The sequence below is a fragment of the Ursus arctos genome, unplaced genomic scaffold (genome assembly GCF_023065955.2).
Source record: "Ursus arctos isolate Adak ecotype North America unplaced genomic scaffold, UrsArc2.0 scaffold_4, whole genome shotgun sequence".
In the NCBI taxonomy this organism is placed as follows: domain Eukaryota; kingdom Metazoa; phylum Chordata; class Mammalia; order Carnivora; family Ursidae; genus Ursus; species Ursus arctos.
Genome location: NW_026623056.1, coordinates 86,350,472 through 86,377,096, shown reverse-complemented (window position 1 = coordinate 86,377,096; position 26,625 = coordinate 86,350,472). Strand labels below are relative to the sequence as shown.

Genomic DNA, 26,625 nt, shown 5'->3' with positions numbered 1-26,625 from the left:
CTAGCTGGGGCAATGGCTTTTGAGTGGAACACCAGCGAACTGGAGAGTCTGAGTGATTCAGGGAGGGACCTCCACGGTATCATTGTTCCTGGGTGCTGGAAACAGAGGCTATGTCAGTGCAGCCCTAAGGTGCTTGGGAGAGGTGTCAGGGGATCCCACTCAATGGACCAAGCATGAACTGAGACCTGCTGTGTGCCAGCGACACAGCAGACAGAAGCTCCCAGTGAGAGTGGGGAGGGACGGCTGGAAGGAGGGAGGAGAGGAGCCGTCAGACCAGGTGTGGTGGCCGTAGGGCAGAGGAGGGCAGGGTGGAGATGCTTAGGTGAGTGGGAACGCCTAGACAGTAGGGTGATGCACCTTATGGGGCGGGGAGGGATGTTGAAAATGCAGGTAGAGGAGTTTGGTCCTAGTGACAGAGGTAGAGGGGGAATGGATTTCTTAGTTGGGGCATAACATTCAGAGAAGGGCTGCTAAGGCTGGGAGCTTCCGTGGTTGAATTCCCTGGGATTCCATGGACTGAGTTCCATGGACTTCAGTGTCTGGAGAACGAGGTTGCACTGGGTTGAACAGTGTCCCCCTCCCCAAATTCATGACCTTCCTAGGTCCTCCGAATGTGGCCTTATTTGGAAATAGGGCCATTGCAGATGTAATTAGTAGAGTTAAGACGAGATCATACTGGAGGAAGGTGGCCTCTTAATCCTGTATGACTGGTGTCCTTCTAAGAAGAGGAGAAAAGACACAGACACAGGGAGATGATGAGTGAAGCAGAGAATGGGGTGATGCATTTGCAACCCAAGGAGGGCCAGCGATTGAAGGCAACCACCAGAATCTAGGAGAGGGGCCTGGATGGACTCTGCCTCCGAGCCCGCGTGAAGAACCAACCTGCTGACACCTTGATTTTGGACTTGGAGCCTCCTGAAGTGTGAGACACTAAGTTTTTGTTGTTTGAAGCCACGCAGATTGTGGGTATTTGTTCCGGCAGCCCCAGGAAGGGGGGGAGTGAGGGAGGGGGCTTGAGGAAGAGAAGCTGAGGACCCGTCCCTCGGGACTGAAGGATGGCTGGGTGGTGGCAGAGTCTGGTGAGATGGGACTGTCGCCCCAAGGAACCTGGCAGGCAGCCATGCCTCCCTCCAGCCCTGTCCACAGAAGACAGGGGGCAAAGTCCTCCGAGGAGGAAGCCTGCAGACAGGACGGCTCCTGCCTCGGCACCCCAGCACATCTTCCTATTTCCCGTCCCACGTATTTCCTAAACAGATATCACAGTAGCCACATGCTTAGCAAAGGTTTCTGAGCCTCCTCCGGAAATTAAAGGATTTTTCTGGTTATTAAATGTGTACCGAATGATTGTTAAGAGCAGGTCTTGTTTTTCCATTTAAGTGTTGGGTCGTTTCAAAGAGAAAACACAATGCCCCCATTTTCCTCACTAAATTATAGCCCTGGACTTCCCCTATAAATTCAAAATTGGAGAAGGCTGAGGGCAGAATGGCCCCATTCACACAAAAACTCCAAAGGCTAGTTTCCCGTGAATTGCGGGCTTCCGTGCTCCCCCCCCAACCCGTGTGTGAAGTCACTTAGGGCTTCCCATCATTGATATCATCTCTCTCCGTCCCCTTCCCTCCGTGAAATTTCCTAAAAGCAACCATACGAAGGCTGCTCTTCTCAGATCAGGGCAGCTCCTGCACACTGAAACTGCAAATCGGTTAAAAAAAAAAAAAAAAAAAAAAGCTGCTTCACCCAGAGGGCTGGATTGCAGAAGGACACCCCTATCTGAGGGGCTGAGTTAAAAAAATTTCAGTGCTGAGCGAGCCACTTAGGAGGAAAGGACGTGACCCCGGGGCAGGGAATGAGGCTTGGCCAGCGGAGCCCTGGTTGGGTTTCAGCTCCCAGGAGACCCCCATTTGCACAGAGCCAGTGGGGCACCGGTGGGCGCAGCAAGCCTGGCCCCACTCCAGAACCAAGGATCCTTTGCTCCTCTCTTCCTTGGAGCTCAAGGACTCTGCTAAAGGTGCTCCCACCTTACTGTCCCGGCGCACAAAGCCATCCCCCCTTGTCAACAGTGTCACGGCCAGGGGTTGAGACCAAAGATTGACCACCACGGAGCACCATCACGTCCCTCCGTTCCCTTCAATGCTACCCAGAAAGTGTGAAGGAAATGAAACCGCAAGCCTCTCGAGGCCACCCCGGCGATCGCGCCCCTGGAATAACAGGGAAGCCGCTGGCTGCAGATCTGGGACGTGGCTCGTAACTCAGCCCTTGCAGGGTGGCTAATGCAGGTGTCTGGAGGTGTGGGGACCCTGGTGGCGGCAGTGAAGGTGACAGATGTGACCTGCACGGGGGAACAAAGTCTCGGTTACACGGCGATGAAATAAGGAGTGATTTCTCGGCCTCGTTCCGGCTTCCCTGGGCTTAGGGCAGGCCTTTAAGATGATTTATGGGAAGGCTTTGAAGTCAGGTACTTTCACAGCTCTTGCCGGGCCTGCTTGAGTTTGGTGAAAGATAGGAGTTATTGGAGATACGAAAGATCAATCTGATGGAAGAGAAAAGAAAACAGACTCGGAGCGGCTTCCTTCTGGGAAGCCAAGAAAGCCTGTGCGCCCTGCGTCCCTTTCCTCCCTTCCTCCCTTCCTCCCTCCCTGCCTTCCCCAGCTTGCTCCTCCAGCGGTGGGAGCGGTGGGAGCGAGGCCTGCTGGACTGGTGAGCATTTGCCCCTAGGGCTCCAGACCCGGTGACTTAGGGCGGAACTGAACCCGCAGCAGCCATGCTTCTTGGAGATTCCCCGCGCTGTGCTAAATTGGGAGGAATCTGCCCTCAGGAGAAAGGCTTTTTAACCCACTTAGATTGAGCACCATCTTTCAGAAACCTCAATTTTGATGACATGGGTTTTTTTAGCTTCCTAGGACTGCTGGAACAAAGTGCCACGGATTGGGTGATTTAAAACAACTGAAATTTATTCTCTCACAATGGAGGCTAGAAGTCCCAAATTAAGTTGTCAGCAGGGCCGTCCTCCCTCTGAAGGCTCTAGGGATCCTTCCCTGCCTCTTCCAGGCCGTGGCCATTGCAGCAGCCCTGGGTATTCTTTGGCTTATGGCTGCACCAGTCCGGTCTCTGCCCCTGGCTTCACATGGTCTTCTCTCCGTGTCTCCTTTTTGGCTAAGGACACCCGCCAGATTGGATCAGAGCCCACCCATATGACTTCATTTTGCCTTATTTACCTCACTAAAGGCACTGTCTCCAGAGATAGTCACATTCTGAGGTCTTGGGGGCTAGGACTTCAACAGAGGAATTTGGGAAAGGACACAGTTCAGCACATGACCGTTGCCCTTCCGTGCCAAGGTGGTGAGGGCTCAGGGTCACGTCCACCACTCCGGTGTGGGAGACCACGAAGCTTCTTTAGTTCTCTCCCTTCTGAGCCCTTGTCCTGTGGGTAGCAGAGGGGACTTTAATTTGTCATCAGTATTACCTTCACCCTTTCTGGTTGAAACAATCACCTTGGAGGGAGACAGGCTTCAGGAGGGTTCACCTCATACCAAGATGGCAGCCAGTGCCCAAGGAAGCTCACAGTCCCCATGCGGAGGTGATAGATCTCCCATCCAGTCCTGCACCGGCCTCTTCTACCAGGAAGCTGTGCTGGTCCTGGTACTGGCAGGCACCCACTCAGGGAAACATGGGCTGGGTCTGCCTTCTGGGCATCCAGCTGATGTCAAGGGACTAAGGGATGAGGTTTAGGGGCTCTCATGTATGACCAAGCCACTTTGGAAATCCCCCAACATCTGGTGGGATGCCCACTCCATCCCTGGCCAAGGGGGGCTCCTTGCGGCCATTGGCTCCCAGCGAGGCTTTTGGCTCCATGCTGTACCTGCTCTGGGGACAGTGAGGATCCCTGGGTCATGTCCAGGCCTCAGAGGAGATGAAGGGAGCCAGGAACCTGAGTCGAGCTCACTCATCGTACCGTCCCGTGACCACGTTGTGCTCCCGGACACCAGTGCATTCCCATGTTGGGATGGGGTTATCCCCTCCAAGGATCCAAACAGGGAGCAGAAGAAGAGCCCATTTTCTTTGGGCTCCCCCCAGAACATTCAATTTGGGGGAGATTGGGGCAAGTATGTGACCACCAGCTTCCACTTCCTTGGTCTCCCTTCTCCTCCTTGTCCACCAGGCCTGGAAGGAACTGAGCTGCCCCTGTTCCTGAGGGCAGAAACGTGCATGCAATGTCCCGAATTTTCTAGATGATAAGAACTTCAGAGATGGAATCTCTAGGCCTCGATCTTTATATGGTGATAGGAGCTAAAGGAATTTAGAAAATTATTTCTCGCCCATCAATGCCTGACTTTTGAGAACATTGTCTTGCTGAGAACATAAAAACCTATACTGAATATCAGAAGCAAAAAACCTAGTCTTTCTTGCTAGTTCTTCTCCATGCCCTGCCTTCCAGAAGAGCAGCCCACTCTACCCACAGACCCTCCAACTCAGCTGGGACTCCTAGGGTGCCCCAGCACTCTGTGGAGCAGGCCCTGAGACCAGGAGGATGGGGCAGAGCCTCTCACCACCTGCTTGCTTTAGAGCTGCCTTCTTTCCTCCTTGGGGCCCAGGAGCATCTCGTGGCCATCCACTGGTCTCCTCTCAGGTAGCAAGAAACAAACCAGCTAACCAAAAAACTGGCTCAATGTGGATTCTTTCAAGATCAGTTCTTCCTACTCCTGGACCTCAGCTTCTAACTCAAGCGCCAAGAATCTAACCAAGTTCTTCCTGGTTCTAATATCCCCCATCTCTCCCAGCCTAAACAGCTCCCAGCAGAAAGGGGGGCTGTATGCCTTTTCTGGAACTGTCATAATAAATCACCACAAACCGGGAGGCCCCAAACAACAGACCTTGATTCTCTCACAGTTCTGGAGGCCAGAAGAATGAAATCAAGATGTCATCAGGGCCATGTTCCCTGCAGGCTCCAAAGGTTGGAGGGGAGGACTCTTTTTTTAGCTCTTCCAGCCTCTCTGGAGGCTCTTGGCACCCCTTGGCATTCCTTGGTTTGTGGCTGAACCACCCCAATCTCTGCCTCGTCTTTACATGGCCTTCTTCTCTCCTGTGTTTCTCTTCTGCTCTTACAGGGACATCAGCCATTAGATTCAGGGCCCACCCTAATCTACTATGACCTCATCTTAATTACATCTACAAAGACCTTGCCTCCAAATAAGGTCACAAATAAGGTTCCAGGTGGACATGAGTTTTGGGGTGGGAGGACACTATGCAGCCCACTACAGGGACTCATGGGTCAATGCTTCCTAATATTGTTCTCACTTTGGTGGTGAAAGCCCAAGCACAGAGTGAGTGTTCAGGAAGAGAAAGGTGCCTGTCCGTTCTCCCAAAATGTACCAAACTTATTTGCAAGCTGTACGGGTTTTCATAATAGCCTCACACATGCCTTCCAAAGGTGGCAGTTCCTGCAAATCTTGGCCTGCTGCGTTTGCTTCAGGCTCACCCACACTCCCCCTTTCTGAAACAGCCCCCTGCCCATGGTCATTTATGCCCACTTGCCTGTTTGTTTATACCCTTTCTTGTTCCAAAAAGGATTTCAGGCAGATGGTTTTTATTACCGGCCTAAATGAACACAGCAAGATCCTGTAGCAAATACAGTGTTCTCCACAAACATAAATTTCCGTGAAACCAACATGAAAAACCCAAAAGCTCTTGGAAATTAAAATGATGGTGTTAAGTTTGACATCGGGCTCTTTTCTTATTTTCGTTGACTCTCTGAAACGTATTACATTCCTCGCTGCTCTGCTTTTGCAAGATTTGTGTGTTGTTTCTTGTTTTCTGGTTAACCTCTTTATGGAAGAAGACTCTGGTCAGGAAGGGAGATTCTGGATTATTAAGAGCTGAAGGTAGAGATTCAAGTGCCTCGTTTTAGGGCACAAACTTTAGAAAGGAGATCGTGAGTCCATCAGGGCACAAACAAAGGTCACTCTGCGCTTATCAAACCCAATATTGAGAGTATTCCTGTCCCTTTGGAAAAGGGCTAATGGTGTCTGAGTGTGTCTTGAGAGCCTGATTTTCTCATCCCCGTGCTGCCTGATCCGTGGCAACTGAGATATTTTGAAAGGGTTTCAAGCTGGGACCCAGCAAAGCCATGCTGGCCGCTCAGCGGCAATGAACGTAAGCCAGGATTGCAACGGAGAGCAAGGCCTTTCTGAAAATCGGGCTTGAGGCCGGTTCTTGTTCACTCAACAAATCTTGATGGAGTGTTCAGTGCCCGCCTGCAGAGCTCCACCCTGAACCCACTTTGCTCATCACAGCTGCCTTTTCCGATGGCCTGAGGGAGGGCTGGTGACTCCAGGCTGGCAGCCTGCGGAGGAAGGAACGTAAGCTTGGGTTGGAGGCCCAGATTTTTCTATGACCAGCTGTGAGGGCTGGACAAGATGCCTAAGCTTGATAACAGATGCCTCACAGAGCCGTCTGTAGGGTTAGATAATAGTCCGCGTGCAAGCACTCGGTAAATTAGAAGGCGTAGGAAACCCAGAGGTGTGGCACCCAGCATCAGCAAACCGTCTGCGCGTGGAGCGGGTAGCAATTAGGAGGAGTCCAGGGCAGGCAAGGTCTTTGTTCAGAATGGCAGGTGCATGACCCGGCCGTCTTCGCGGGTCCCGCCCGGCACTGCGCTGCCCACCAGGTCCTGCAATGAGCTCCATGGCCGCCTCTTCCCATGGTAGCCACCCACCTGAGCCAGGGTGAGTAGGCCTTCCCACAGTGCCCCCTTGAGGAAGGGAGGGCTCACTGCAGGAAGGCCACTGTTTACCGGCCTTAAATCCTCTGATAGTCCTCTGTTCTCCCGGGTGGGAGGGTCAGGGTCTGGATTTGGTATTTGGCTCTCAGAATTATCTAGAATAGAGATAAGAGGACAGTGTTGTCTCGCTTAATACCTGAGAACATTTATTCCAATGAAATTCCTTTCACATAAACTAACAAACTACTGCAAGACCACACGGGGGGGGGGGGGGCACTCAGAACGGCTGACGTAAGGCACACAGCTTCTTTGCGGGTACGCACATGGCTTCTACTGTGGGAAATACACATCACACTGACCATTTTAATCACTTTTAAGGGTACAGTTCAGTGGCATTAAGTACATTCACATTGTTAGGCAACTATCCCCACGAACCGTCTCCAGAACTTGTTCCGCATCCCAAACAGAAACTCTGTCCCCATTAAACACTAGCTCCCCATTTCCCCTCCGCGGTACCACCATGCTACTTTTTGTCTCTGAATCAGACTCCTCTAGGGACCTTCTTTTTTTTTTTTTTTAAGATTTTATTTATTTATTCGACAGAGATAGAGACAGCCAGCGAGAGAGGGAACACAAGCAGGGGGAGTGGGAGAGGAAGAAGCAGGCTCATAGTGGAAGAGTCTAATGTGGGGCTCGATCCCACAACGCCGGGATCACGCCCTGCGCCGAAGGCAGACGCTTAACCGCTGTGCCACCCAGGCGCCCCCTTCTAGGGACCTTCTATAAGTAGAATCATGTAATATTTGATTCCTGTGACTGGTTTATTTCACTGAGCGTAATGTCTCCAAGGTCACCCATGTTGTAGCGTGTGTCATAATTTGATCCCTCTCTAAGGCTAAGTAATTCTCCACTGTATGGAGAGACCTCGTTTTGCTTATCCATTCATCTGTCAGTGGATATCTGGGCTCTTTCCACCTTTTGGCTACGGTGACTAATGCTGCTATGAACTTGGGTGTACAAATGTCTGTGCGAGTTTCCAATTTCCATCCTTGTGGCCTCTTAATATTTAAGACATAATTCTTTGGTGGTCACTACGTATCAGACGATCTCTGGGCACTCTGGCTGTGAAGTTCCTGGTATCTAGCTCATGCAACAGGTTAAATCTTCCTGTGTCCAGAGTACGAAAGAGCCGTTAGCAAACACAGGATCATGTGGAAATGTGTACCGCTGAGATGGCATCAGATGCATTATGGGTACCAGATAAATACAAGGGAGGTCCTGTCTCACAGGTGTGTTGTTCAAATTTCAGGAACTTCCCATTTCATACCAAGCGACCAGCATTAGCCAACATATTTATGTCCACACAGCACCACAGAAGCCCTGCTTGAACTAAAATCGACCTCGTCTTCCAGGATAAAAGCATAAACAGGATCCTATTTAATTCATTTCCCTGTGGTCTTCCCCACTAAATACATTTGCCGTCAGTTCACTTGTCTATTCTCTACTTGGAAGTGTCCCCACTAAGAAAAATTCTTTCTCATGCTCTTTCTAGGTAAACTATGAAGCACTATTAACCCTAGCTATTTCTGAGGGATTCTTTCAAGAAATGGGCAAATGTTGTGATTCATGGTTGATGGGAAAATGAGGGGTTCTCCCCCACGAGGCTGCAGGGCTTCCAGATAATTACTCGGTTTCATTGTCACTTTGTTGTCATTTAACTCAGGATGAGGCAGCCAAGGGGGAAGCCTCAGAAAACAAAGAAAAGCATAAGATTAGGAAGGCATCTTGCTTTTGCTCTGTATTTGGAAATGAACTTGACTGATACGGCATCTTCTGCTCTATCGATTTAACCTGTACTCAAGTATCAGCGTTGCCAGCCAAGATTTCCTGGTCCTAATGAAAACCACAGTCTCACTCCACATAATAGAAACAGTAGTAAGTAACTGGTGAGCCACAGATATCACCAGCTGTGATGGGTTGAATTCTGTCCCCAAAAAAGATATGTTCAAGTCCTAACTGGTGCTGTGAAGGTGACCTTATTTGGAAATAGGGTCTTTGCAGATGGAGTTAAGAGGAGGTCATTGGGCCCTCATTCAGTATGCCTGGTGTCCTCATAAGAGGAAAATGCCATGCGAAGAGAGGGACACAGAAGGAAGAAGCCATGTGAAGACAGAAGCAGAGATGGGAGTAATGCACACTTCAGGCACAGGAGGGCTGAGGGTTGGGAGGCACCCCCGGAAGCTGGGAGAGACAACGAGGGATCCTACCTAGACACTCAGAGAGAGCATGGCCCTGATGGCCCCTTGATTTTGGACCCCTCCAGAACTGAGAGAATAACTTTCTGTTGTCTTAAGCCACCCAATTGGTGGTACGTTGTTACAGCAGCTCCAGGAAACTAATACACTGACCAAGTGTTAAGGCTGCTTACTTGGTGAAAACGTAACAATCCTCCCGTCTGATTTTGCAGTTCACTCTTCATGTCAGAAAAGTATGATCTTAAACCCAAAAATATGGGGTTTTCAGATCCAGACCCGAATGGACATTTATACTGAAATGATCAGATTCTTACCCCCCGCTCCCGTCTCATTTGTCTTGGGGTAGTGTCAGGGTATTTCCCTAAATAGATGGTCTGGCGTGCCCGGTGACAGGCCAGCAAGTCCCCAGTCATCCCCAGTAAAGAGACCAGACTGCTTGATCCTCTGATGGATACACGGATGCGCACCTGTCCCTGCCCTCTCAGCCCACTGTCGGGTGGGGATGGCTGTGAGGCTGGTAGTTTCTTTGTGGCAGTTTGGCTCCTCTTCATGCCTGAGTCAACAGCAGGCAGGGAAGGAGCCCCCTCCACCAAGCCAGTCCCTCCACAGATCACACCATCATCAACGCCAGAACCCCAAACCAGCCCTCTCTGTGAAGGAGCAGCAAACACTCTCCTTCAGCGGCAGGAGCCTGGCAGCTGCCAGCTGATTTCGGGGATGTGATTTATACAGTGATAGGAGCCCCGACGCTGAGGCCAATCTGCCTGGGTTCAAGTCCTGCCTCTGCCACTTAGAGCTGGATGACCTTGGGCCGGTCATTTATCTTCTTGGAGCCTGCATTTCCCCATCCATAAAATGGTGTTAATAGTAGTGGCTCAAGCAAAGGGCTATTTGAAGGGTTAAGTTAGCAAATCTATGTAATGTGCTTAAAACCACAACTAGCACACGAGTGCTATGTTAGTGCTCAGTATCATTTTATTATTATTACTAATACGAGGAATCCACCAAGGTCAGACCTCTGCCAAGTTAAAATGAAATCTGAACAAGGGTTTCCATGGGAGTCTAGTGGCTTCGACTGGATATGCTGTCAATAAATTGAGCAAGGCCAAGCTTTGCAATGGCCTTTACCCCAAGAAGAGAGCTAAGAGTCCACTAACTGCAGACCTAAGTTGCCTGTTGTGTGTAACTCAAATCAAAAGGAGCCCAAATGAATCATGGAAATTAACATAAAAAACTTGGGATGTACTGTATGGTGACTAACATAACATAATAAAAAATTATTATAAAAAATAATAAATAAATAAATAAATAAATAAATAAATAAAACTGAAAAAAAAAAGGAGCCCAAAACAGTAACCCCAAACCACAGGCCACTGCATCTCTACCCTCCCTTTCATTAAATTGTTTGTTCAACAGACTTTTTACCAACTTCCTAATGTGTCAGACCCTAGCCCAGCTCTGTGAGAAATCAGAAAATGAATCAAGCTTCAAACACCAACTGAGAGAATAAAGGTGATATATTCATCCATCCGTCTGTCCATCCGTCCATCCATCCATCCATCCATCCATGCATCTGTCCATCCATCTAACCTGAAGTATCTACTAGTTTCTATCATATCCACAAGGACAGAAGTCACCATAATTCAATAATTTTAGGGGTATTAGAAAATGCTCAAGACCTTCTTCTTCCCAATCATCCTTTGTACCCTGATTGGTGTTTTAAATTTCACTATTAAATCTTTATCCTTTAGACTTAAAAATACCTCCTGGGTGGATAGGATGTTAAGCTATTATGAGTCATTCGCACCTGAGAGCTTTAAAAGGGCACAAGGGTGGACTTTGATGGCAGGTAGGAGAAAGGAGGACGAGGGTCCCGGGGGGGGGGGGGGAAGGAGAGCTCGAGCCCCCAAGCCTAACCTCCCTGTCTGCCGATTGTCCCTCGTGCAGCTGGCTCTGTGTGCCTGCACCCCACACTCTGAGGGGGGCAGGAGCCTGTCTGTCTTGCTCACCAAGCACCCTGTTGCTCACATATGCTGGAGTTCAATCAATCAATCAACTGATCAATATTTGATGAACCTGTGTCTTCACCCTCTGGCCCAGGAAAGGTTCATTTGTCCATCAGAGCCACAGGCCAGGGCCATGGGCCTGGGAGCTTTCACACTTCAGCCCAGAACGGGAATGAATTGTTCCAGAGAAAATCAAGATTAATACAGGTTTAACAGAAGTCTACAAAACATAACATTATGTCCACTTTGTTCATGGTTAAATGCAGTATTTATAAAAATATCATAATCTTTTAAAACTATTTGGGGTTCGTATTTTGTCTATCTCTGCAGGATTCCCCCAAGTACACAATCAGTGCCAAGAAATCAAAGGCAGTTGTAAATTAAATGTATTACTTGTAGCCAAATCACCCCCAAAGACAAAAGTATAAAAATCATCCCCCCAAATTCCCAGCATAAAATTACAGATCACGCAGGTGCATTTTACTATAGATGGTATTTACTGAATAGAAGAGGCTCTGGACCTGTGATGGCTCTGAACCAAAGACGATTTTGTTTACAACAGTTACTTCTAGAGAAGACATTCAAAAAAGAAGCTCTGTGGATTTGGTTGTGGGTCAGTCCTCAATCTGTCATGTCTAACAGACACTTCTGAACTGCTCCAAGCTCCCAGGACTTCAACAAGACACCCCCTCCTCCATCACATTCCCATTGCCAGTGATACAGAGGCCAGATTCTGGTCCCTCCCAGAGCTGCTTGCCCCCCCCCCCCCCATGAGCTCCTTCATTGTCCTTAAGCACCAACCAAAGTCATGCAGATCAAGGACTGCAGTGAAGAGAACACAGAAGCCCAAATCCCCGCCCTTGGAGCATGGCGATGGAATCAGTGAGAAAGGGACAGACACATGAGTCAAGTTAAATCATGGCTCTCAGCAATTCTGTATCCCAGCATGCCCAGAATGTGCTGGAGGCGTTCCCAGCACAGCCCCATTCCCTCGGCCACCCTTGGGTGCTGTCCTACCTTTCAGAGCTATGCCCAGTCCTATCGGGCTCTCCAGGCAAGCTTCTCCTACATCCCCAGAGAGCCACCTTCTTTTGCCATTGGCTTCACCTTTCACCTTGTCCCTTATCTCCAACTCGTAGCAAATCGTCCCTCCTTCCACATCGTGCCTCACGACCCACCCACTTCCATACTCTACCAGCAGATATCACCTAACTGCCCATATATGCAACTGTAGCTGAAAAAATAAAACACGGTTGCATGTTGGTCAAAATTCAATGGCTTGTGTCCAGAGCATAGCAGCTTGCAAGTTGAGAAACTCCTGAGTTGCTCAATTTGATAAAAGTCCCAATGTGGAGATAACGGCCAGGTGACCAGCCCAGGGGAGGGTGGGTGGTCCGGGCTACAGGAAGGGATCCTCGTCAGGAATCAGGCTGTTCGCAGGGGAGTCATGAGTAAGGACACAGGCGAGGAGGGAACAGCCAATGGGCCCGGTGCAGGGAGCATGGGCAGGTGGGCTGGGCTGACAGGGGACAGCCCTCGGCGCTGGGCTGGGCAGTCAAGGCTTTATCCTGGCAGCCCTGGAGAGTCACCAGACGGCGTTTTAGGGAGGAGATGACTATGTGCCGATGTATCAGGCACTTTTCCAAAGTGCAGAAATGACATTTCCGGTTGGTCCTGAATGTCTGCCTTGGCCCGGCTGCCTGATATCGTGCACAGGGCAGTTAACCATTCAACCGATAACACATGTGCCCACGCAGGCCCTTCTCAAAGGGCAAGGTAATACTTTTCTCTCAAATACTCTGGCCTTGAAGCTCCTAGTCGGTGGAAGAGGGAAGACAGGAGGGCGGCAGCGTCCCTGAGGAATCCTTGTTTCACACAGGCTGGCCCCCAGCCAGGGTCTGGAGCAGCCCCACTGGCGAGGGACCTGATGAAGCGGATGGGACTCAGGGCCTCTGCATGTGAGTTTGGGGTGTGAGGCTATGAGTCGGGTGGGTTTGGGGTTGACAGTCATTTGTCTCGGGGCTGTGAGGCCCTGCTGACCAGAGCCATGGGCAGGCAAGTGTTCTCCAGGTGACAGTCAAGATCCCCCGTAGAAAGGCAGCTGCAGGGGGCCTGGGGACTCCTAGGGGGACCCCAGCAGCCGGGTGTGAGGGCAGCTGGGTTCCTAATGAGCCAGGAAGGTCAAGACCCCATTCCTGAGTGTTTGGGCAGAACTCTTTCATCACTGGCTGGCCCCGGTCTGGGGGCAAGGACTAAATCTGTTGAGTGTTTTCAAGGTGACGTCACTTTGAGCTCACTGACCCTGACCCTTTGCACTGTGACTGGCTTGTTTCTCCTGCAAAGAAGGCCAGGCGGGGTGTGCAGAATTTCCAGACGTGGGAGCCTTATCCTCCCCGCACCCCATACCCTTCCCCGCCAACACACACACACACACACACACACACACACACACACACACACACACACTGGCATGGGAGAAGGGGCAGGAAAGTTATAGATCTCTCCTAATAAGGATAAAATGGGGGAAATTCCATGCAATCTGATCCATGAGCTAATCCTTCAACTACCTTGAACCCCACATCCCCCAACAGCTGCCATGGTCTTCCCAGGATGGGCGGTCTTCCCAAGGCCTGCTGGGAGGGCCACAGGCAAAGTAGAAAGGGATCCGGGATTAGTGCCCTGAGAGGGTCCCCAAACGTGGAGTCACTCAGGACACTGGCTTTTGGCTGCACATTCCCACCGAGAGATTTAATTCCTGCCGTTTTCAAGTCCAAAAATCTTTTAATCGCTCGGTTTAGTTTTGAAGTCTTGGGAAACCAGAGAAGAGCCCCGTGGCTACGTTCTCCGGCAACTCAGCGCCAGGTCTGGGCTCAGCCCGGTGTCCGGGGCTGGCTTGGATGGAGTCGGGAAGGGATTTAGCCGTAATCATGATAAATCTTCAGCAGCACAGCCCTCGCATTCGTTGGGCGTCCTTACAGCGCTTACAGGTTTTTACATATATTATCTCAGCATCTTCTAGACAGTTCTGGGAAGCAGCTGTTATGGTGTAGATAGCCAGGTGAGTCATGTAAGGCTGAGCTGTTTGCTCAAATTAGTGAGACTTGAAGTCAGCCTCCATTCTTATCTGGCACCATCTGCAAAAATCTCTTACGGTTACTGTGGTTTACTTACCCACATCTATAGTGGGATCAATGTTTTTAAGCATCTACAGGGAAACCTGTTAAAAAAAGAAAAAAAAAGGAAGAAACACAGATTCTTCCTTTGGTACCAGGAAAATGTTACTATAAATATTTGTTTTCCAGTTATTTTAATTTTTTAAGATAACAAATCAATACAATTGAATGTCAATTCTTGTTTTTAAAAAATCATTCTCTCACTTGCATCCGGGAATATCTTCCATCCCACGGAACAAGAAGTCTAAGAGCCTGTTTTCACGGCTTCTTCTGACGTCTTTTTTTCAAATGCAGACGGTGCATCTTGCCAGTTCAGGAGTGATTCTTGGCGCTTTTAAACTCAAACATTCCTCCCTCCAGTGATCTTCATATCCCTCACACTGTTTGCGGGACGGGACGAGGGGCCGCCAGGGCCAGAGGCTTCTCCCGGGGCTGCCAACAGCAATAACGCATCGGGAATTTTCCACCGGGGGCGTGTGCTGGGAGGGTGCCCGGGGCTTGCTCTCAGAGGGCTCCCGTGCAGGGGGTTTCTGGACGGAACAAGGAGTCGCTGGGACTCGGGCACCTCACCGCTTTTCTCGCTAGGGGCTGGGGGCCCTGCCAGCGTGTGGGGGCTTGGAGCAGAGTCTCCGAGAAGCAAGCCCCCCAGAGGCAGCTAGCTCTTCCCTCCTAGACTTGGCCTTGCACGCCCAATGCCACGCACACCTACAGCTTCCCTGGAACAAGAGGAAAGTGAAAACAGATTTAGAACGACAGGTCTGTTTCCATTGGAGGCCGCTCTTGGGCACAGGAGACCAGCAACAGCTTTGTTTTCCAAAGGCTCCTCCCTGGCAGATAGTTACAGAGGCATCTGGGCTGCACTTGAATGACGAAAAAATAAACATATGAAACCATACTTCTTTATTCTGCAGAACACTGCAGAAGTGTCTCCTGTTCCCTTCAGCATCTCAACGAGATGTACTCATGGGTTTAAGGGAGGAAAAATCCCAACGTCCAGTTCCTGGCTCTACCCATAACCAGTAGGACGGGCTTCCAGGGCCTGCAAGCTGCCAGGTCCCGCAGGACCCCAGCCTCAGGAGAGCCCCGTGCTTGTTTGATGTGCCACGTTAGCTTGCATCTCATTCATCTTGAAATTCTTAATGATTTTTGAACGAGGGGCCCCACATTTTCATTTTGCACTGGCTTCTGCAAATGACGTAGCCCGTCCTGAGAACAGGCAAAGGTAACCTACGGTGGCCCGTACATACTCTTTGGGGAAAACGCACAACGTGGCCTTCGTATCTGTCTGCAGACTAAGCTAGAAACACTGCGCACGATTTCATCTGCGAGGCTTTGGCCTTTATGAAGACTTATGCAATCTGAAATTTCCTACCTGACCCAACTGATTCTAAACTTCTTAAACGTTGTAAAAGCACGTATCTGGAAGTATCGCTGGTCTCCCTCCAAGGGCTGAGCCAGTCATAGCCTTACCAATGTCAGTGTTATTCTTTGGGGCCCAGGACAGATTTGTTTTCAGGGGCCATCCAGGAAAATATAAATGCCCTACGGGGTTACTTTTTGGCCAAGATTAATAACATGAGGCGGACTGAATGCCCGGGTGGGGCTGGGGTCCCCAAAAGAGGACTGGGGTGGTCAGAACAAACTTCTGGGGGGTTCTGGGAGGGGACTTGATTGTCCAAGTCCTCGAAAGAATGTTCTGGGCTCATGTGCCCCCTTCTGGTCCTCTCTTGAACCCATTAAAATCATTCCACCGAAACTGTGCTTCCCAGGGTCTGCAGTTTCCTTCATGTTGCTAACTCCAAGAATCATTTCTCAGTACTCAGATTACTTGACTTTTCTGATGACTTGACAGGGTCTATCACTCTCTGCAGCGTGGATCTCTGTTCTCACTCACTACTCTGGGCTGCCTTCCTCCTCGTGGCCACTCCTGTGCCCCATGCCCCTAGCTCCTCCCCATCACCCAGTCTCCAATGTTGGAGGGTTCCTGGAGTCCCTGGGCAGGTCCTGCCCTTCCCTGTCTGTGGCTCTCATCCAGTCTCATGCTCTTAATCCCAGGTCTCTGCTGTTGTATCTCAAATGGCCTTCTCCACTCCAGTCTCCTTCCTGAACCCTGCACGTCTACATCTAACCACGGGTGTCCCCACCTGGGCAGTGATAGCCATCTCAGACTCAACATGTTCAAAGCAAAACTCTCTTCTGCCCTTCACCCTCCAAATCTGCCCGCCTCCTACTGTCTTTACCTTCTCAATAAATGGCAACTGCATTCTTCAAGCTGCCTGAGCAGAAACCCTGGGGCTGTGTTTGCCACAGCCTCTCACACCCCACAGCTAACAAGGGTCACCCTTGTCAGCCTCATTGACCTCTTCTCAGCACTCACCTTTGTCACTGCTAGCATCGCCTATCTGGATGATCACAGGAGTCTCCACTGGTCTCCCAGATTCAGCGCAGGTGTGACCTTGGACAAGTTACTTAACCTCTCTAAACCTCAGTTTCCCTATCTGTAAAGGAGCACAACAACACGCACATCACAGATTTCTTAAAGGATTAAATAAGCTAATGCCAACAGAAGCACTTAGCATGTGTTTGGCATATTGCAAACAGCGCATTTAGCTGTGATTGCTTTTATGCTTCGCATTAATAACTAACAGCTTCTGTGCACCTGGGCTCAAAAAGCTAAATTTACAGAGAATGAACATTAAACATCATTTTAACTATATTTTATTTAGCATTAATAAATCTCAGTCCTATGTTTTCATTTGATACCACATTTTTAATCACTCCAATATATTCCCAGTTCAGTTTCACAATCTTACAAAATTCATAGAAGAGTTACCTTATTCATGGAGGTTTCCAGCCAGTTAGGACAATGTTCTGTTGCTTGTTTTCATTTCTGTTTTGACATTAAGTCCAAAGAGAGGTCCCACTGAGCTTTACTGGATTTCCACAGGAAATCCTGGCAGCCTGGGATCAATGGATTCATACACTTTTCCAATCTGGAGAGGCTGTTATTTGATTGCTGTATGGGTTACTTACTGTAGTTGGCACTTGCTCTTGAGTTTCCACCAACTACAGTCTTCTAAATTCTTCCTTCTCCGTGTTCTCTAACCTCTCCTTAAATTCTGTCCTCTACACTTTGGGACATACAGCTAACTACTGGCTTGTTGTTTTCCATGACAAATGTGAAGTCATCAGACTGTGCTCAATGCCTGTCCTGGGAAGGATCCACTTCTCATATTCAGACATGAGTGCTTTTTTTCTACAACTCCCCATGCTGCCATTCAGCTAGTCCCCTGTATTGATTTCCTAGGGCCGCTGTAACAAAGTACAAACTGGGTGGCTTAAAAAAACAGAAACTCATTCTCTTACAATTCTGGAGACAGGAGTCAGCAGGTTTGGTTTTTTCTGAGGACTGCAAGGAAACTCTGTTCCATGCCTCTCTCCCAGCTTCTGAGAGTTGCTGGCAAATCTAAGCGTTTCTTGGCTTGAGGATATATCATTGCAGTCTCTGCCCCCTCTGTCACATGGTGTCCTCCCTGTTTCTCTGTGTCTTCACAAGGCCATCTTTTTATAAGAACACTAGTCTTATTGGTTTAGGGGCCTACCCTACTCCAGTATGACCTCATCTTAACTAATTATGTCTGCAACAAACCTTATTTCCAAATAAAGTCACATTCTGAGACATTATATGAGGACTTCGACATTATCTTCTTGGGGGGGGGCATATTCAGCCTGTAACATTCCTTATATAAAACTTTCCCTTGGAACATTTTAACTATGAGTCATCTAATCATCATTTAACACTTTAGACAATATCTGTGTCTTTGTACTTTTTTAATATTTATTTGTTTGAGAGAGAGTGCACAGGCACACAAGTTAGGGGAGGGGGGAGGGAGAGAATCTCAAGCAGACTTCCCACTGGGCACGGAGCCCAACCCACAGCTCAATCTCATGACCTATGAGATCATGACCTGGGCCAAAACCAGGAGTCAGACACTTAACCGACTGAGCCACCCAGGCGCCCTACACTTTTTAGTATTTGTCTTGTGTAACAGGTTTGTATACCTTGAAAAATGAAAAACAACAACATAGCAAATCTAGACAACTGTCTTGTCAGGAAAAACAGCTATGCAAAGGCAGCAGCGTCTTTTATTAAATGAAATTCGATAATGTCATTTTAGAAATAGTAATCTGCTGTATTTGTAATGGATTCTAATGAAATCTGGTGAGTGGAAATTAGAGAGATAGTGCCTCCTGAGAAACGGTTGAGAATTTTTATGGCTGTGGTTAAACTTGCAGTTTTCACTAAATCAATAGATTGTTCAGCCTCGCTGAGTTGAAAATGGTCTCTACAAGCATCTAACCACATAGCCATGGTTTTCATTTGTATTAACACAGGCTTCTCCCCAAACCAGTCCTTGTTATGAAAAATAGATTTTTCTTTAGTCATCCAAAAGAGAGGGGAAAAATTTAATCTATAAATTGTCATGTCTATATGACGTGGGCAAGATATTTCACATTGATATCCATAAATGACACAAGCAAGCCCCAACCAGCATGATAGCAGTAAGTTAGTCATACCATTATTCTGTCTCTGGCTGTCACAGAAAGACTGCAGTTCGTCTGCAACATGTGTAGATGGCAGAGAAGTCCTCATAAATTTAAAATACAGATGCCCGCCAGTCTGAAAAATAACCCAAGGAGAGTTACAGAACGTTTGGAACAGTAATGAAGGAAACTTCATTTTTAGAGCCAAAAACTCCACAGTATGGCCCATCCTGAATGAATACGAAATGGTTTTTCCAAAATATTACTTGATCACTTTCTCATGATTCGGATATATTTGTGTAAGAGGATGTACTCTGATCGTACCTCCAGGGTACACCTGAGCTTCTAGCAAAGAGATCCATTTGCTCTGCACATTAATAAGAAACACAGTGTCCAACATGTACTTAGGAAATAACTAGTTGGAGTTATTTCGTTTGGATATGGCATAAAAGTCATTTCTTTTCTCGTGTTAGTTTTGCTGATTTATCTCATTAAGGGGAATCCAAATCTCCCTTGAGTTTATTCTTAGTTCCCAAGGTGTGGCATCTGTGAAATTGCTAAGCAACAACGAAGAGCCCGTCCAGTTGGAGTGACAAGAAGAACAGACAGGTGTTTTGAATCAGACATTTTCTTAAATTGCTGAACATCAAAGTCAAGACAACTCTGCATTCTTAAAAGTTCCAAGGACCATTTTCTTTTAAAGGCAGCTCTTCCTTTTCCTTGATAAGCTCTAAGAAACCAGGTTGTATGCTGTCTCCACGATGGATCCAACACCACGTCAGGAGCCCTTGGGGCAGACGTGCGTGTGATGGCCCATTTCCAGATGGCTCTAAATCTGCTCCCACTGCAGGCCAGTCCAAAGCTGAAAATTGGTTGAGTGGCTGAACCTTCCAACTCTTCCCCTAGACAGGAGTGTCCAGGGGATTCAGGGTAAAGAAATTCCCACATGCCTGGCTTGAGTCCTCCTTCCCCACCACCCCAGGTCTGACACACCCTTTAGCAGTGTGGGTGGGGAAGGGCCAGCCAGCCATGTGTGCCCGTAGGTGAGCTACTCATTATGGGATTGAGTTTTCGAGGGGTGAGGTAGGTGACAGCTCCAGGTAGCCGAAGGTGAGACTTCTGAGGGACAGGGACATCGTGTGACTCAAACATCCTACTGCCTCACACCTGCACCCCTCCAGGCAGTCTGGATGGCAGGGGAGACCTGAGCTCACACTCCACCAAATAAAGAATGAACTAGATGTACCCAGAACATCTTTTACTGGACCGTAAAAAAGCAGGAGCCAGGGGCTGGGTGAAAAATGCCTCAGTCCCTTGTCCCAGCCAGGCTGTCCCCACTGGCCACTGGGAGACAGCTGGGGTCCCGGCAGGCTGGGAGGTTGAATGCCATGGAGAGACTCCACCAAATGCTGAGGGTTTCTGCTTTTTTTTTCCTTTAATTCTTTCTTTCTTTAAAAAAAAAAAAATGTATCTCACAGACAACAGAGGAAGGAGCAACATAAAAATTTATATGGAAAAAGCCCCTCACCTTTCAGATCTGGTGCTCATAAAACCAGATCCAGCTTGAGGGGCCGACAGTGCCCTGGTGTTTTTCACAGCTGCCCTTCCTGGATTTTCTTGTTACTTTATAGCCCTGGGGCTTTCTGAGACTCTGCTGGGGGCAAATCCTACATCCTGCTGGCCTTCCTATCTGTGCTCATTCAGACTCCCGAACGTCAAATTGTTTGGTTTTGGTTTGTTTTTGCAATCCTAGCTCATCATTGCTCTATAAAACTTTTAAGGGACTTCTCTCCTCTCGGTCTGCTTGCCAAAGTGATTTAACTTCAAGCTGTTCCCTGGAAAAGTCAAGAGAGGCTGTCTCTAGTCAAGTAAGTTCAGGAAATGCTACGCAGACTTTTCTGGGAGGTTCACAACACACGCCTGTGTGTTAGGAGTGGTGAGAAGGCCTGCAGTTACCAGCTTCTCAAACCCCCGACGTCTACATCCTCACACAAGACGTCCCGCAAACACAGCATTGCGGAAACATTCCTTGAGAAACACCGTCCTAAATCCTGCGCACTCACACTACTAAGCCACTCAGGAGTGTGCTCTGGGGACTTTGTGAACCCCAAATGCAAGACCCAACATTTATTCCTGGAATGCGTTATCATGTTATGCTCAGCCCCACCCACCCAGCCTGTCAAGGTCTTTTTGGAACGTGATTCTCAGAACCATATTTGTCTTGGACTCACATCCCTCTAGCAAATGTTTCCACAAGCACAAACACGTCTACAGGAAAAGAGTAGCCCATAGGTGAAGCCAGTTGCAGCCCTTCAACACGGCTGGCTCGTTGAGTCCTGTATGCACTGCCCCTCTTGGGAGGCATGCTTGGGCAAGATCCTTCCGGAGTATCAGGGATGAGTTTTATGTGGTTTCCAAGGAGATGCATTCATTTGAAGTTGTTTTTCCATCAAACGGCCCCAAAGTGAAAAGTGGTTGCAGGAAAGCTGAATTATGACCTAATGCCAGTAGCAGCTGCTGGTAACTACAGGGAAGGGGTGGGGGAGCTGGTGGCTGGGAGTTGGGGGCTCATTAACACCCACTTCTTAAATTAGCAAATCCTTCTAGTACAAGTTTAAAAATAGAAGCCTAATGGTTTCTAAAATTAGCAGTCATGGCTCTCCATAAATATTTAGACCTCCAATAAACTTCTGGTCCTCTTCCCTAGACTAATGGGGTCAAGCAGGCTTAGCTTTTATGCCACATTCTTGAAGATCCATGTACTTAAGGATTGACCTTGACAAGCAAGAGCTCAGAGTGCCCTGGACCGGGACAGCCTGGATGGCCATCAGCCCCTGGGGACAGCCTCCAGGCAGGCCTGGAAGCTTCTCAAAGGCCATCTGGAAAAGTCCACAGCCTCTGAGCTACCTGGAGGAACCAACCGTCCAGGTTTGCCCGGGACTATCCTAGGGTTCAAGACTGTCGCAGTGAGCAGAGAGGCTCTGCCAGCCCACAGTTTGCTCCCTGCAGCCTTCCCACGCTTAACTGAGATGAACGAAGAAGCAGGTTTTGCCTACCGGGTTCCTCCTTGGTTCAGATGCTGAAGTGACCTGTCATCAGCAGAGAAGCATCCCTTTTCTCTCTTCAGGACCAGGAGACATTTTGGGGCCATGGAGTCTAGCTCCCTCATATTAGAGAAAGAAGCTGAGCCCAGAGAGACACCCTGAGTCACTCAGCGGGTGGGGGTGGCAACATGGATTGGTACCCTGCCCCAGACAAGAGAGAGGAGCCGTGGGGTCCGCTGGGGTATTTCTGCTCGCCCGCCTACCTTCTTTCCTCCCTTACTCTCTTCCTCGTGTCCTTTTCCCTGCTTCTCTCCTTCCTCCCTTCTAATCTTTCCTAAGTGTCCCCTATTTGTCTGTCACTACAGAGGTGCTGGGTCCTTGCCCCCCAGAAGTGTGCTGGATTTTGCCATGGTTAGAATTTTTTAAACCTCCGAAATGGCTCTGCATTCCTGTCTCTCTGAAAGACGGGTAGCAGTACCTGGTTCGCAGCAAGCCCACCCCTCCTCCGTGGTCGCTGATTTGTGGTCCTGGCTCCAGCACCTCAGACACTGGTGACCTTGGTCATTCCTGGCCACTGGCATCAGTGGGCAATCTCTAAGTTCACATCCAGCCCCAGGATTCTGGAAGAAAGCATCAGACCTGCCTGTGGGTGCTAAACCTCTCCCTTCCTGAGAGCACAGGGAAGTCACCCACTTTCAGAAGACATTGCATCCTGACGGGCAATCCGAGGCTATTTTCTAAGTCACAGGCCCCAGGTACACAGGTGTGTACCTGAACTCTGGTCAGTCCTTGTGTTGGTTTAGCAACTGAAGCGATTACCGACCAAACGGTACGAAATGAGATTCAAATGCAGCAGAAGTGTTTCAGGGTCGACATAAGGTAGAACTTTCCACACGTGCTTGCTAAGTGCTGGCAGATCAGAAGGGGGCCTCTGGACTGCCCTTCCCCGGGGTCCTTGGGAAGCGCAGGCCAGCCAGATTCCTGCCGTCATCCGTCCCCCTTCTGGCCTTCCGGGGGAAATTGTCTTAGCCGGGTGGCTCACTCGTTCACCCAATGAAGTCGCAGACACTATTTTTAAAACTATGTTAATCGTCATACCAACTGCCTATGGAAAACTCAGTTTCGGTGGCAGAAATGAATGCATCAAGATAATCTTTAACCCATTTCCTTTCTCTCCCTGCCCCGCCCCCCGGCTTCATTAGGACTCCGGCGGGCGCCTGAGCGAGCCCGGCAGCCGGCCAGCGAGGCCATGGCCAGCACGGCTGTGCAGCTGCTGGGCTTCCTGCTCAGCTTCCTGGGCCTGGTGGGCACGCTCATCACCACCATCCTGCCGCACTGGCGCCGCACGGCGCACGTGGGCACCAACATCCTGACGGCCGTGTCCTACCTGAAAGGGCTGTGGATGGAGTGCGTGTGGCACAGCACGGGCATCTACCAGTGCCAGATCTACCGCTCGCTGCTGGCGCTGCCGCGAGACCTGCAGGCGGCCCGCGCGCTCATGGTCATCTCCTGCCTGCTGTCGGGCGTGGCGTGCGCCTGCGCCGTGGTGGGCATGAAGTGCACGCGCTGCGCCAAGGGCACGCCCGCCAAGGCCACGTCCGCCGCGCTGGGCGGCGCGCTCTTCATCCTGGCCGGCCTGCTGTGCGTGGTGGCCGTCTCCTGGACCACCCACGACGTGGTGCAGAACTTCTACAACCCGCTGCTGCCCAGCGGCATGAAGTTCGAGCTCGGGCAGGCCCTGTACCTCGGCTTCATCTCCTCGTCCCTGTCGCTCATCGGTGGCACACTGCTCTGCCTCTCCTGCCAGGACGAGGGGCCCTCCAGGCCCTACCAGGCCCAGCCCAGGGCCACCGCGGCCACCACCGCACCCGCCTACCGGCCGCCCGCCGCCTTCAAGGACAACCGGGCCCCCTCGGCCACCTCGGCCTCGCTCAGCGGGTACAGACTGAACGACTACGTGTGAGTGCCCAGGGCCTGTCCCACCCCGAGCGCACAGACGCAGCAGGACCCAGACTCGCTCCGATGCCGGTCCCGGCACACAGCTGAGCTCTGGGCTACTTTTGTGGCCAGAGGAGTAATATGAACACGAGGCAGTGGGCTTAGAACACAGGGAAGGAGGGGAAAATAAGGGAAAGGGAGAAAAACTCTATATACCAAAGACTTTATCCTTTCTGGTTTTTTATTTATTATATGTATTTATGTGGGTGATTTAATAACAGCTGAATGAAAAGCAGCTTGGGAGTTTGGTCTGTGGGGTTTGTTTGCAATACAGGAATAAACCTTTTGGATGTGGTTGTTAATGAAATGGACAGTATCCGTTTCCGTTTCCAGTCTGTTTTATCTGCTGAGGTCACAACCACAGCACACTGTCAGGGCCCCACGTTGCAAAGCAATGGGGACACTCTGGGAGTGGCCCCAACCCACGCATGATGGGAAAATCAGAGGAGGGCCGGGCTGATGTTCATCTAAAAGCTGTTTGAGCCACACACACCAAAAACAGTCACTCCAGCTTAAGCTCAGAGACAGGGCAGGAAGTACAGGGCTTCCAAGGGGGGAAGATAATTGCCTTAAATCCCACAGTAAAGATAATGTTGTTTTCTACTGGTAGCCCCCACTAGTAAAGAAGCAAAAGTCAGCATTAAAAAGACAAAGCAAAAGGTGCTTCCTCCCTCCTGTCAGGGTCCTCCAGGCCCTCAGACCAGGCCATTGAGATGGTGATGAGAAACTCAACCGCCATGTGCTTCTCCTGCAGGCAGAGGCTCTCAGCAGTAATGTGTGTCCACTGTCAGACCCTCTGGTTCCTTGAGGCCTTACCAGTTACAGCTCCTAAACGACCCTGTTGCTGAGTTCTGGCAAAAAGAAAACCTTCCCAACATGAAGGAGTGGGGGTTAAAGGAGCAGCTCTATACTACTTTTTGCTGACCTTATGACCCCAGGCAACAGGCGCAACCTCTGTTTGGAAGGGGGGGGGGGTGCAGTACCTTTTAGCTTTAATCTGACCACAGAGAAGCTGAGTTCTGGGATCTGCCATCCCATCCAGGCCAAGGAGTTAGACCAGGAGGGTCATCATTCATGTAGGATGAAAAAAGTAATTTTAACCTACTCTTTAAATTATACAAATAAATCAATCTGAACCAATAAAGAAGGGAAATAAAATCTTCTAAAAACAATGATATTCTGTCAGCCCTGCCTGACAGATGGTCGTGGTCTAGAATGTGTCTGGTGAAGTCATTCTAGGTAGTAGGCCTATTACAAATAAAAAAAAAAATAATAACTTTTTTTCAAATTATTTCTTGAATTCTGTTACTACAAAATAAAATATGTTCCTACCTCCTGCTCAGGGGAAAGACCAATAATAATAGTGCTTACAGTTTATTGGGTACTTACTATGTACCTAGCATATTTTTGCTTACTAATTTGGCCCAGTGAGATCCATGAGAACCCAATGAGATAAACGCTTTTCTTAACCCCATTTTATAAAGGAGGAAATTAAAGCACAAAGAGATTAGTTACTTGCCCAAGGTCACAGAGCCAGTGAGTAAAAGACCCAGGATTCAAAGCCAGGCAGGTAAGCAGGGGACAAATAGGTTCACTCAAATAGTGGCATCAGACCAAGTTTGGCTCTGATCCAGAGAGGTCTAAAGCCAGCCATGTTTTCTGGTTCCCTCCCCTGCTTTTAGGATGTCTCGGGGTCCCAGCACTAAAGGGGGCCCTGGAGTAGGAGTGAAGGCCGGTCTTTAGTCCTTGGGGATGCCCTGTTACCCACTGACTGCCAACCCCGACGCCTTCACAGCCCAGGGCCTCCCGATGCTCCTCCCAGGCCCCCGTCCATCCATCACCACAGTCTTCCACGTCGTGTCCCAGGCCCTCCCCAGCCCTGTGTGAGCAGACACTGGAAACGTCCAGTGAGCCCTTTGCCCCCAGCCCGGTCTCTCTCTGGGAAGCCACTTCCTGAGATGGAGCCACGCCCCTCCCATACTCAAAGCACCCGAGTGTCCCCTCTTGGATAACACACTCTGATTGCTTTCATAGGTTTCTCCTCTTGAAATCAAAGGCCTCTGACATCTCCCTGAGAACCCTGCTTTCGTGTCAGCCACTGTCACCCCAAATGGAAACAATTTGAGAACTCTGGCTCACTCACAATCTGTATAACAACTATTACTTTGTAGTGATAAACTGAAGACAGGGCCAGGATTTTCGCCCTCAGTGCCTGGCCCCAAGTCCCATGCTTGGCCACAATGCCACGCTGCTTTTCCCTGCCTTGGTCCCTCCTTGCTTTCTCCCTGCCAGGCAGAGGGAATAGCATGAATGGCGACAATCCAGATCAGGAGATGTGGGTGTGGACCAGGTGGCAGGATGGAAAGGGAAGAGATCGGGATGTGCCTGAAGGGAGAGCGGGTAGGATTTACTGAGGGCTTGGTTTTGGGTATGAAAAAAAAGGCTTAAAGGGTGATGCCAAGATTTGGGGCTGGATCAACTGGAAGAATGGGGTTACTATTTTCTGAAAGGAAGAAGATTCTGGAAAGAAAAGGTTCTGGTCTGCTAAGGTAGATTATATCCACTTTCCAGGTGTTTGGTCTGAGCGGCCTCCAGTGGCGATGTGGAGTGGGTCCTTGGATAGGTGAAGCTGGAGTTCAGGGAGAGGACACTTTGGGAGCCATCAGGCCAGGAACGTCATGTAAGCCAGCATCTAGAAAGGATCACGTTGGAAGTGAACCCAGATGAGGAATCAAAGAGGCCGAAGACATTCACGTTTGGAGGTTGGGAGAATGAGGCGGATGGATGTAGCCAGCAGCCAGAGGGGGAATGCCCAGTGAGCAAGGAGAACTAAGAAGAGAATGTTCTCGAAACCAAGGAGAAGGGAGTGATCAGCAGCGTTAAATGAAC

General features: G+C 49.6%; 1 protein-coding gene and 1 long non-coding RNA gene across 2 annotated transcripts; one reads left to right on the top strand and one right to left on the bottom strand.

The window, feature by feature from the left end:
- Nucleotides 1-2,924: 2,924 nt before the first annotated feature.
- On the bottom strand, nt 2,925-12,263 carry LOC130542634 (uncharacterized). Its single transcript, XR_008957306.1, has 2 exons — nt 11,994-12,263; nt 2,925-6,870 (listed from the first exon to the last, which is right to left on the bottom strand). It is a non-coding gene; the product is annotated as an uncharacterized LOC130542634 (long non-coding RNA).
- A 305-nt stretch (nt 12,264-12,568) lies between these two features.
- Nucleotides 12,569-24,567, top strand: CLDN14 (claudin 14). Its single transcript, XM_044390667.2, has 3 exons — nt 12,569-12,752; nt 12,856-12,934; nt 22,941-24,567. Exon 3 carries the CDS (start codon nt 22,988-22,990, stop codon nt 23,699-23,701), a length of 714 nt encoding a protein of 237 aa, XP_044246602.2. The 5' UTR covers nt 12,569-12,752; nt 12,856-12,934; nt 22,941-22,987; the 3' UTR covers nt 23,702-24,567.
- The last annotated feature ends 2,058 nt before the right edge of the window (nt 24,568-26,625 follow it).

Bases quoted from the DNA above. Each gene is read 5' to 3' on its own strand.
- CLDN14 (XM_044390667.2), top strand. From the start codon at position 22,988: ATGGCCAGCACGGCTGTGCAGCTGCTGGGCTTCCTGCTCAGCTTCCTG.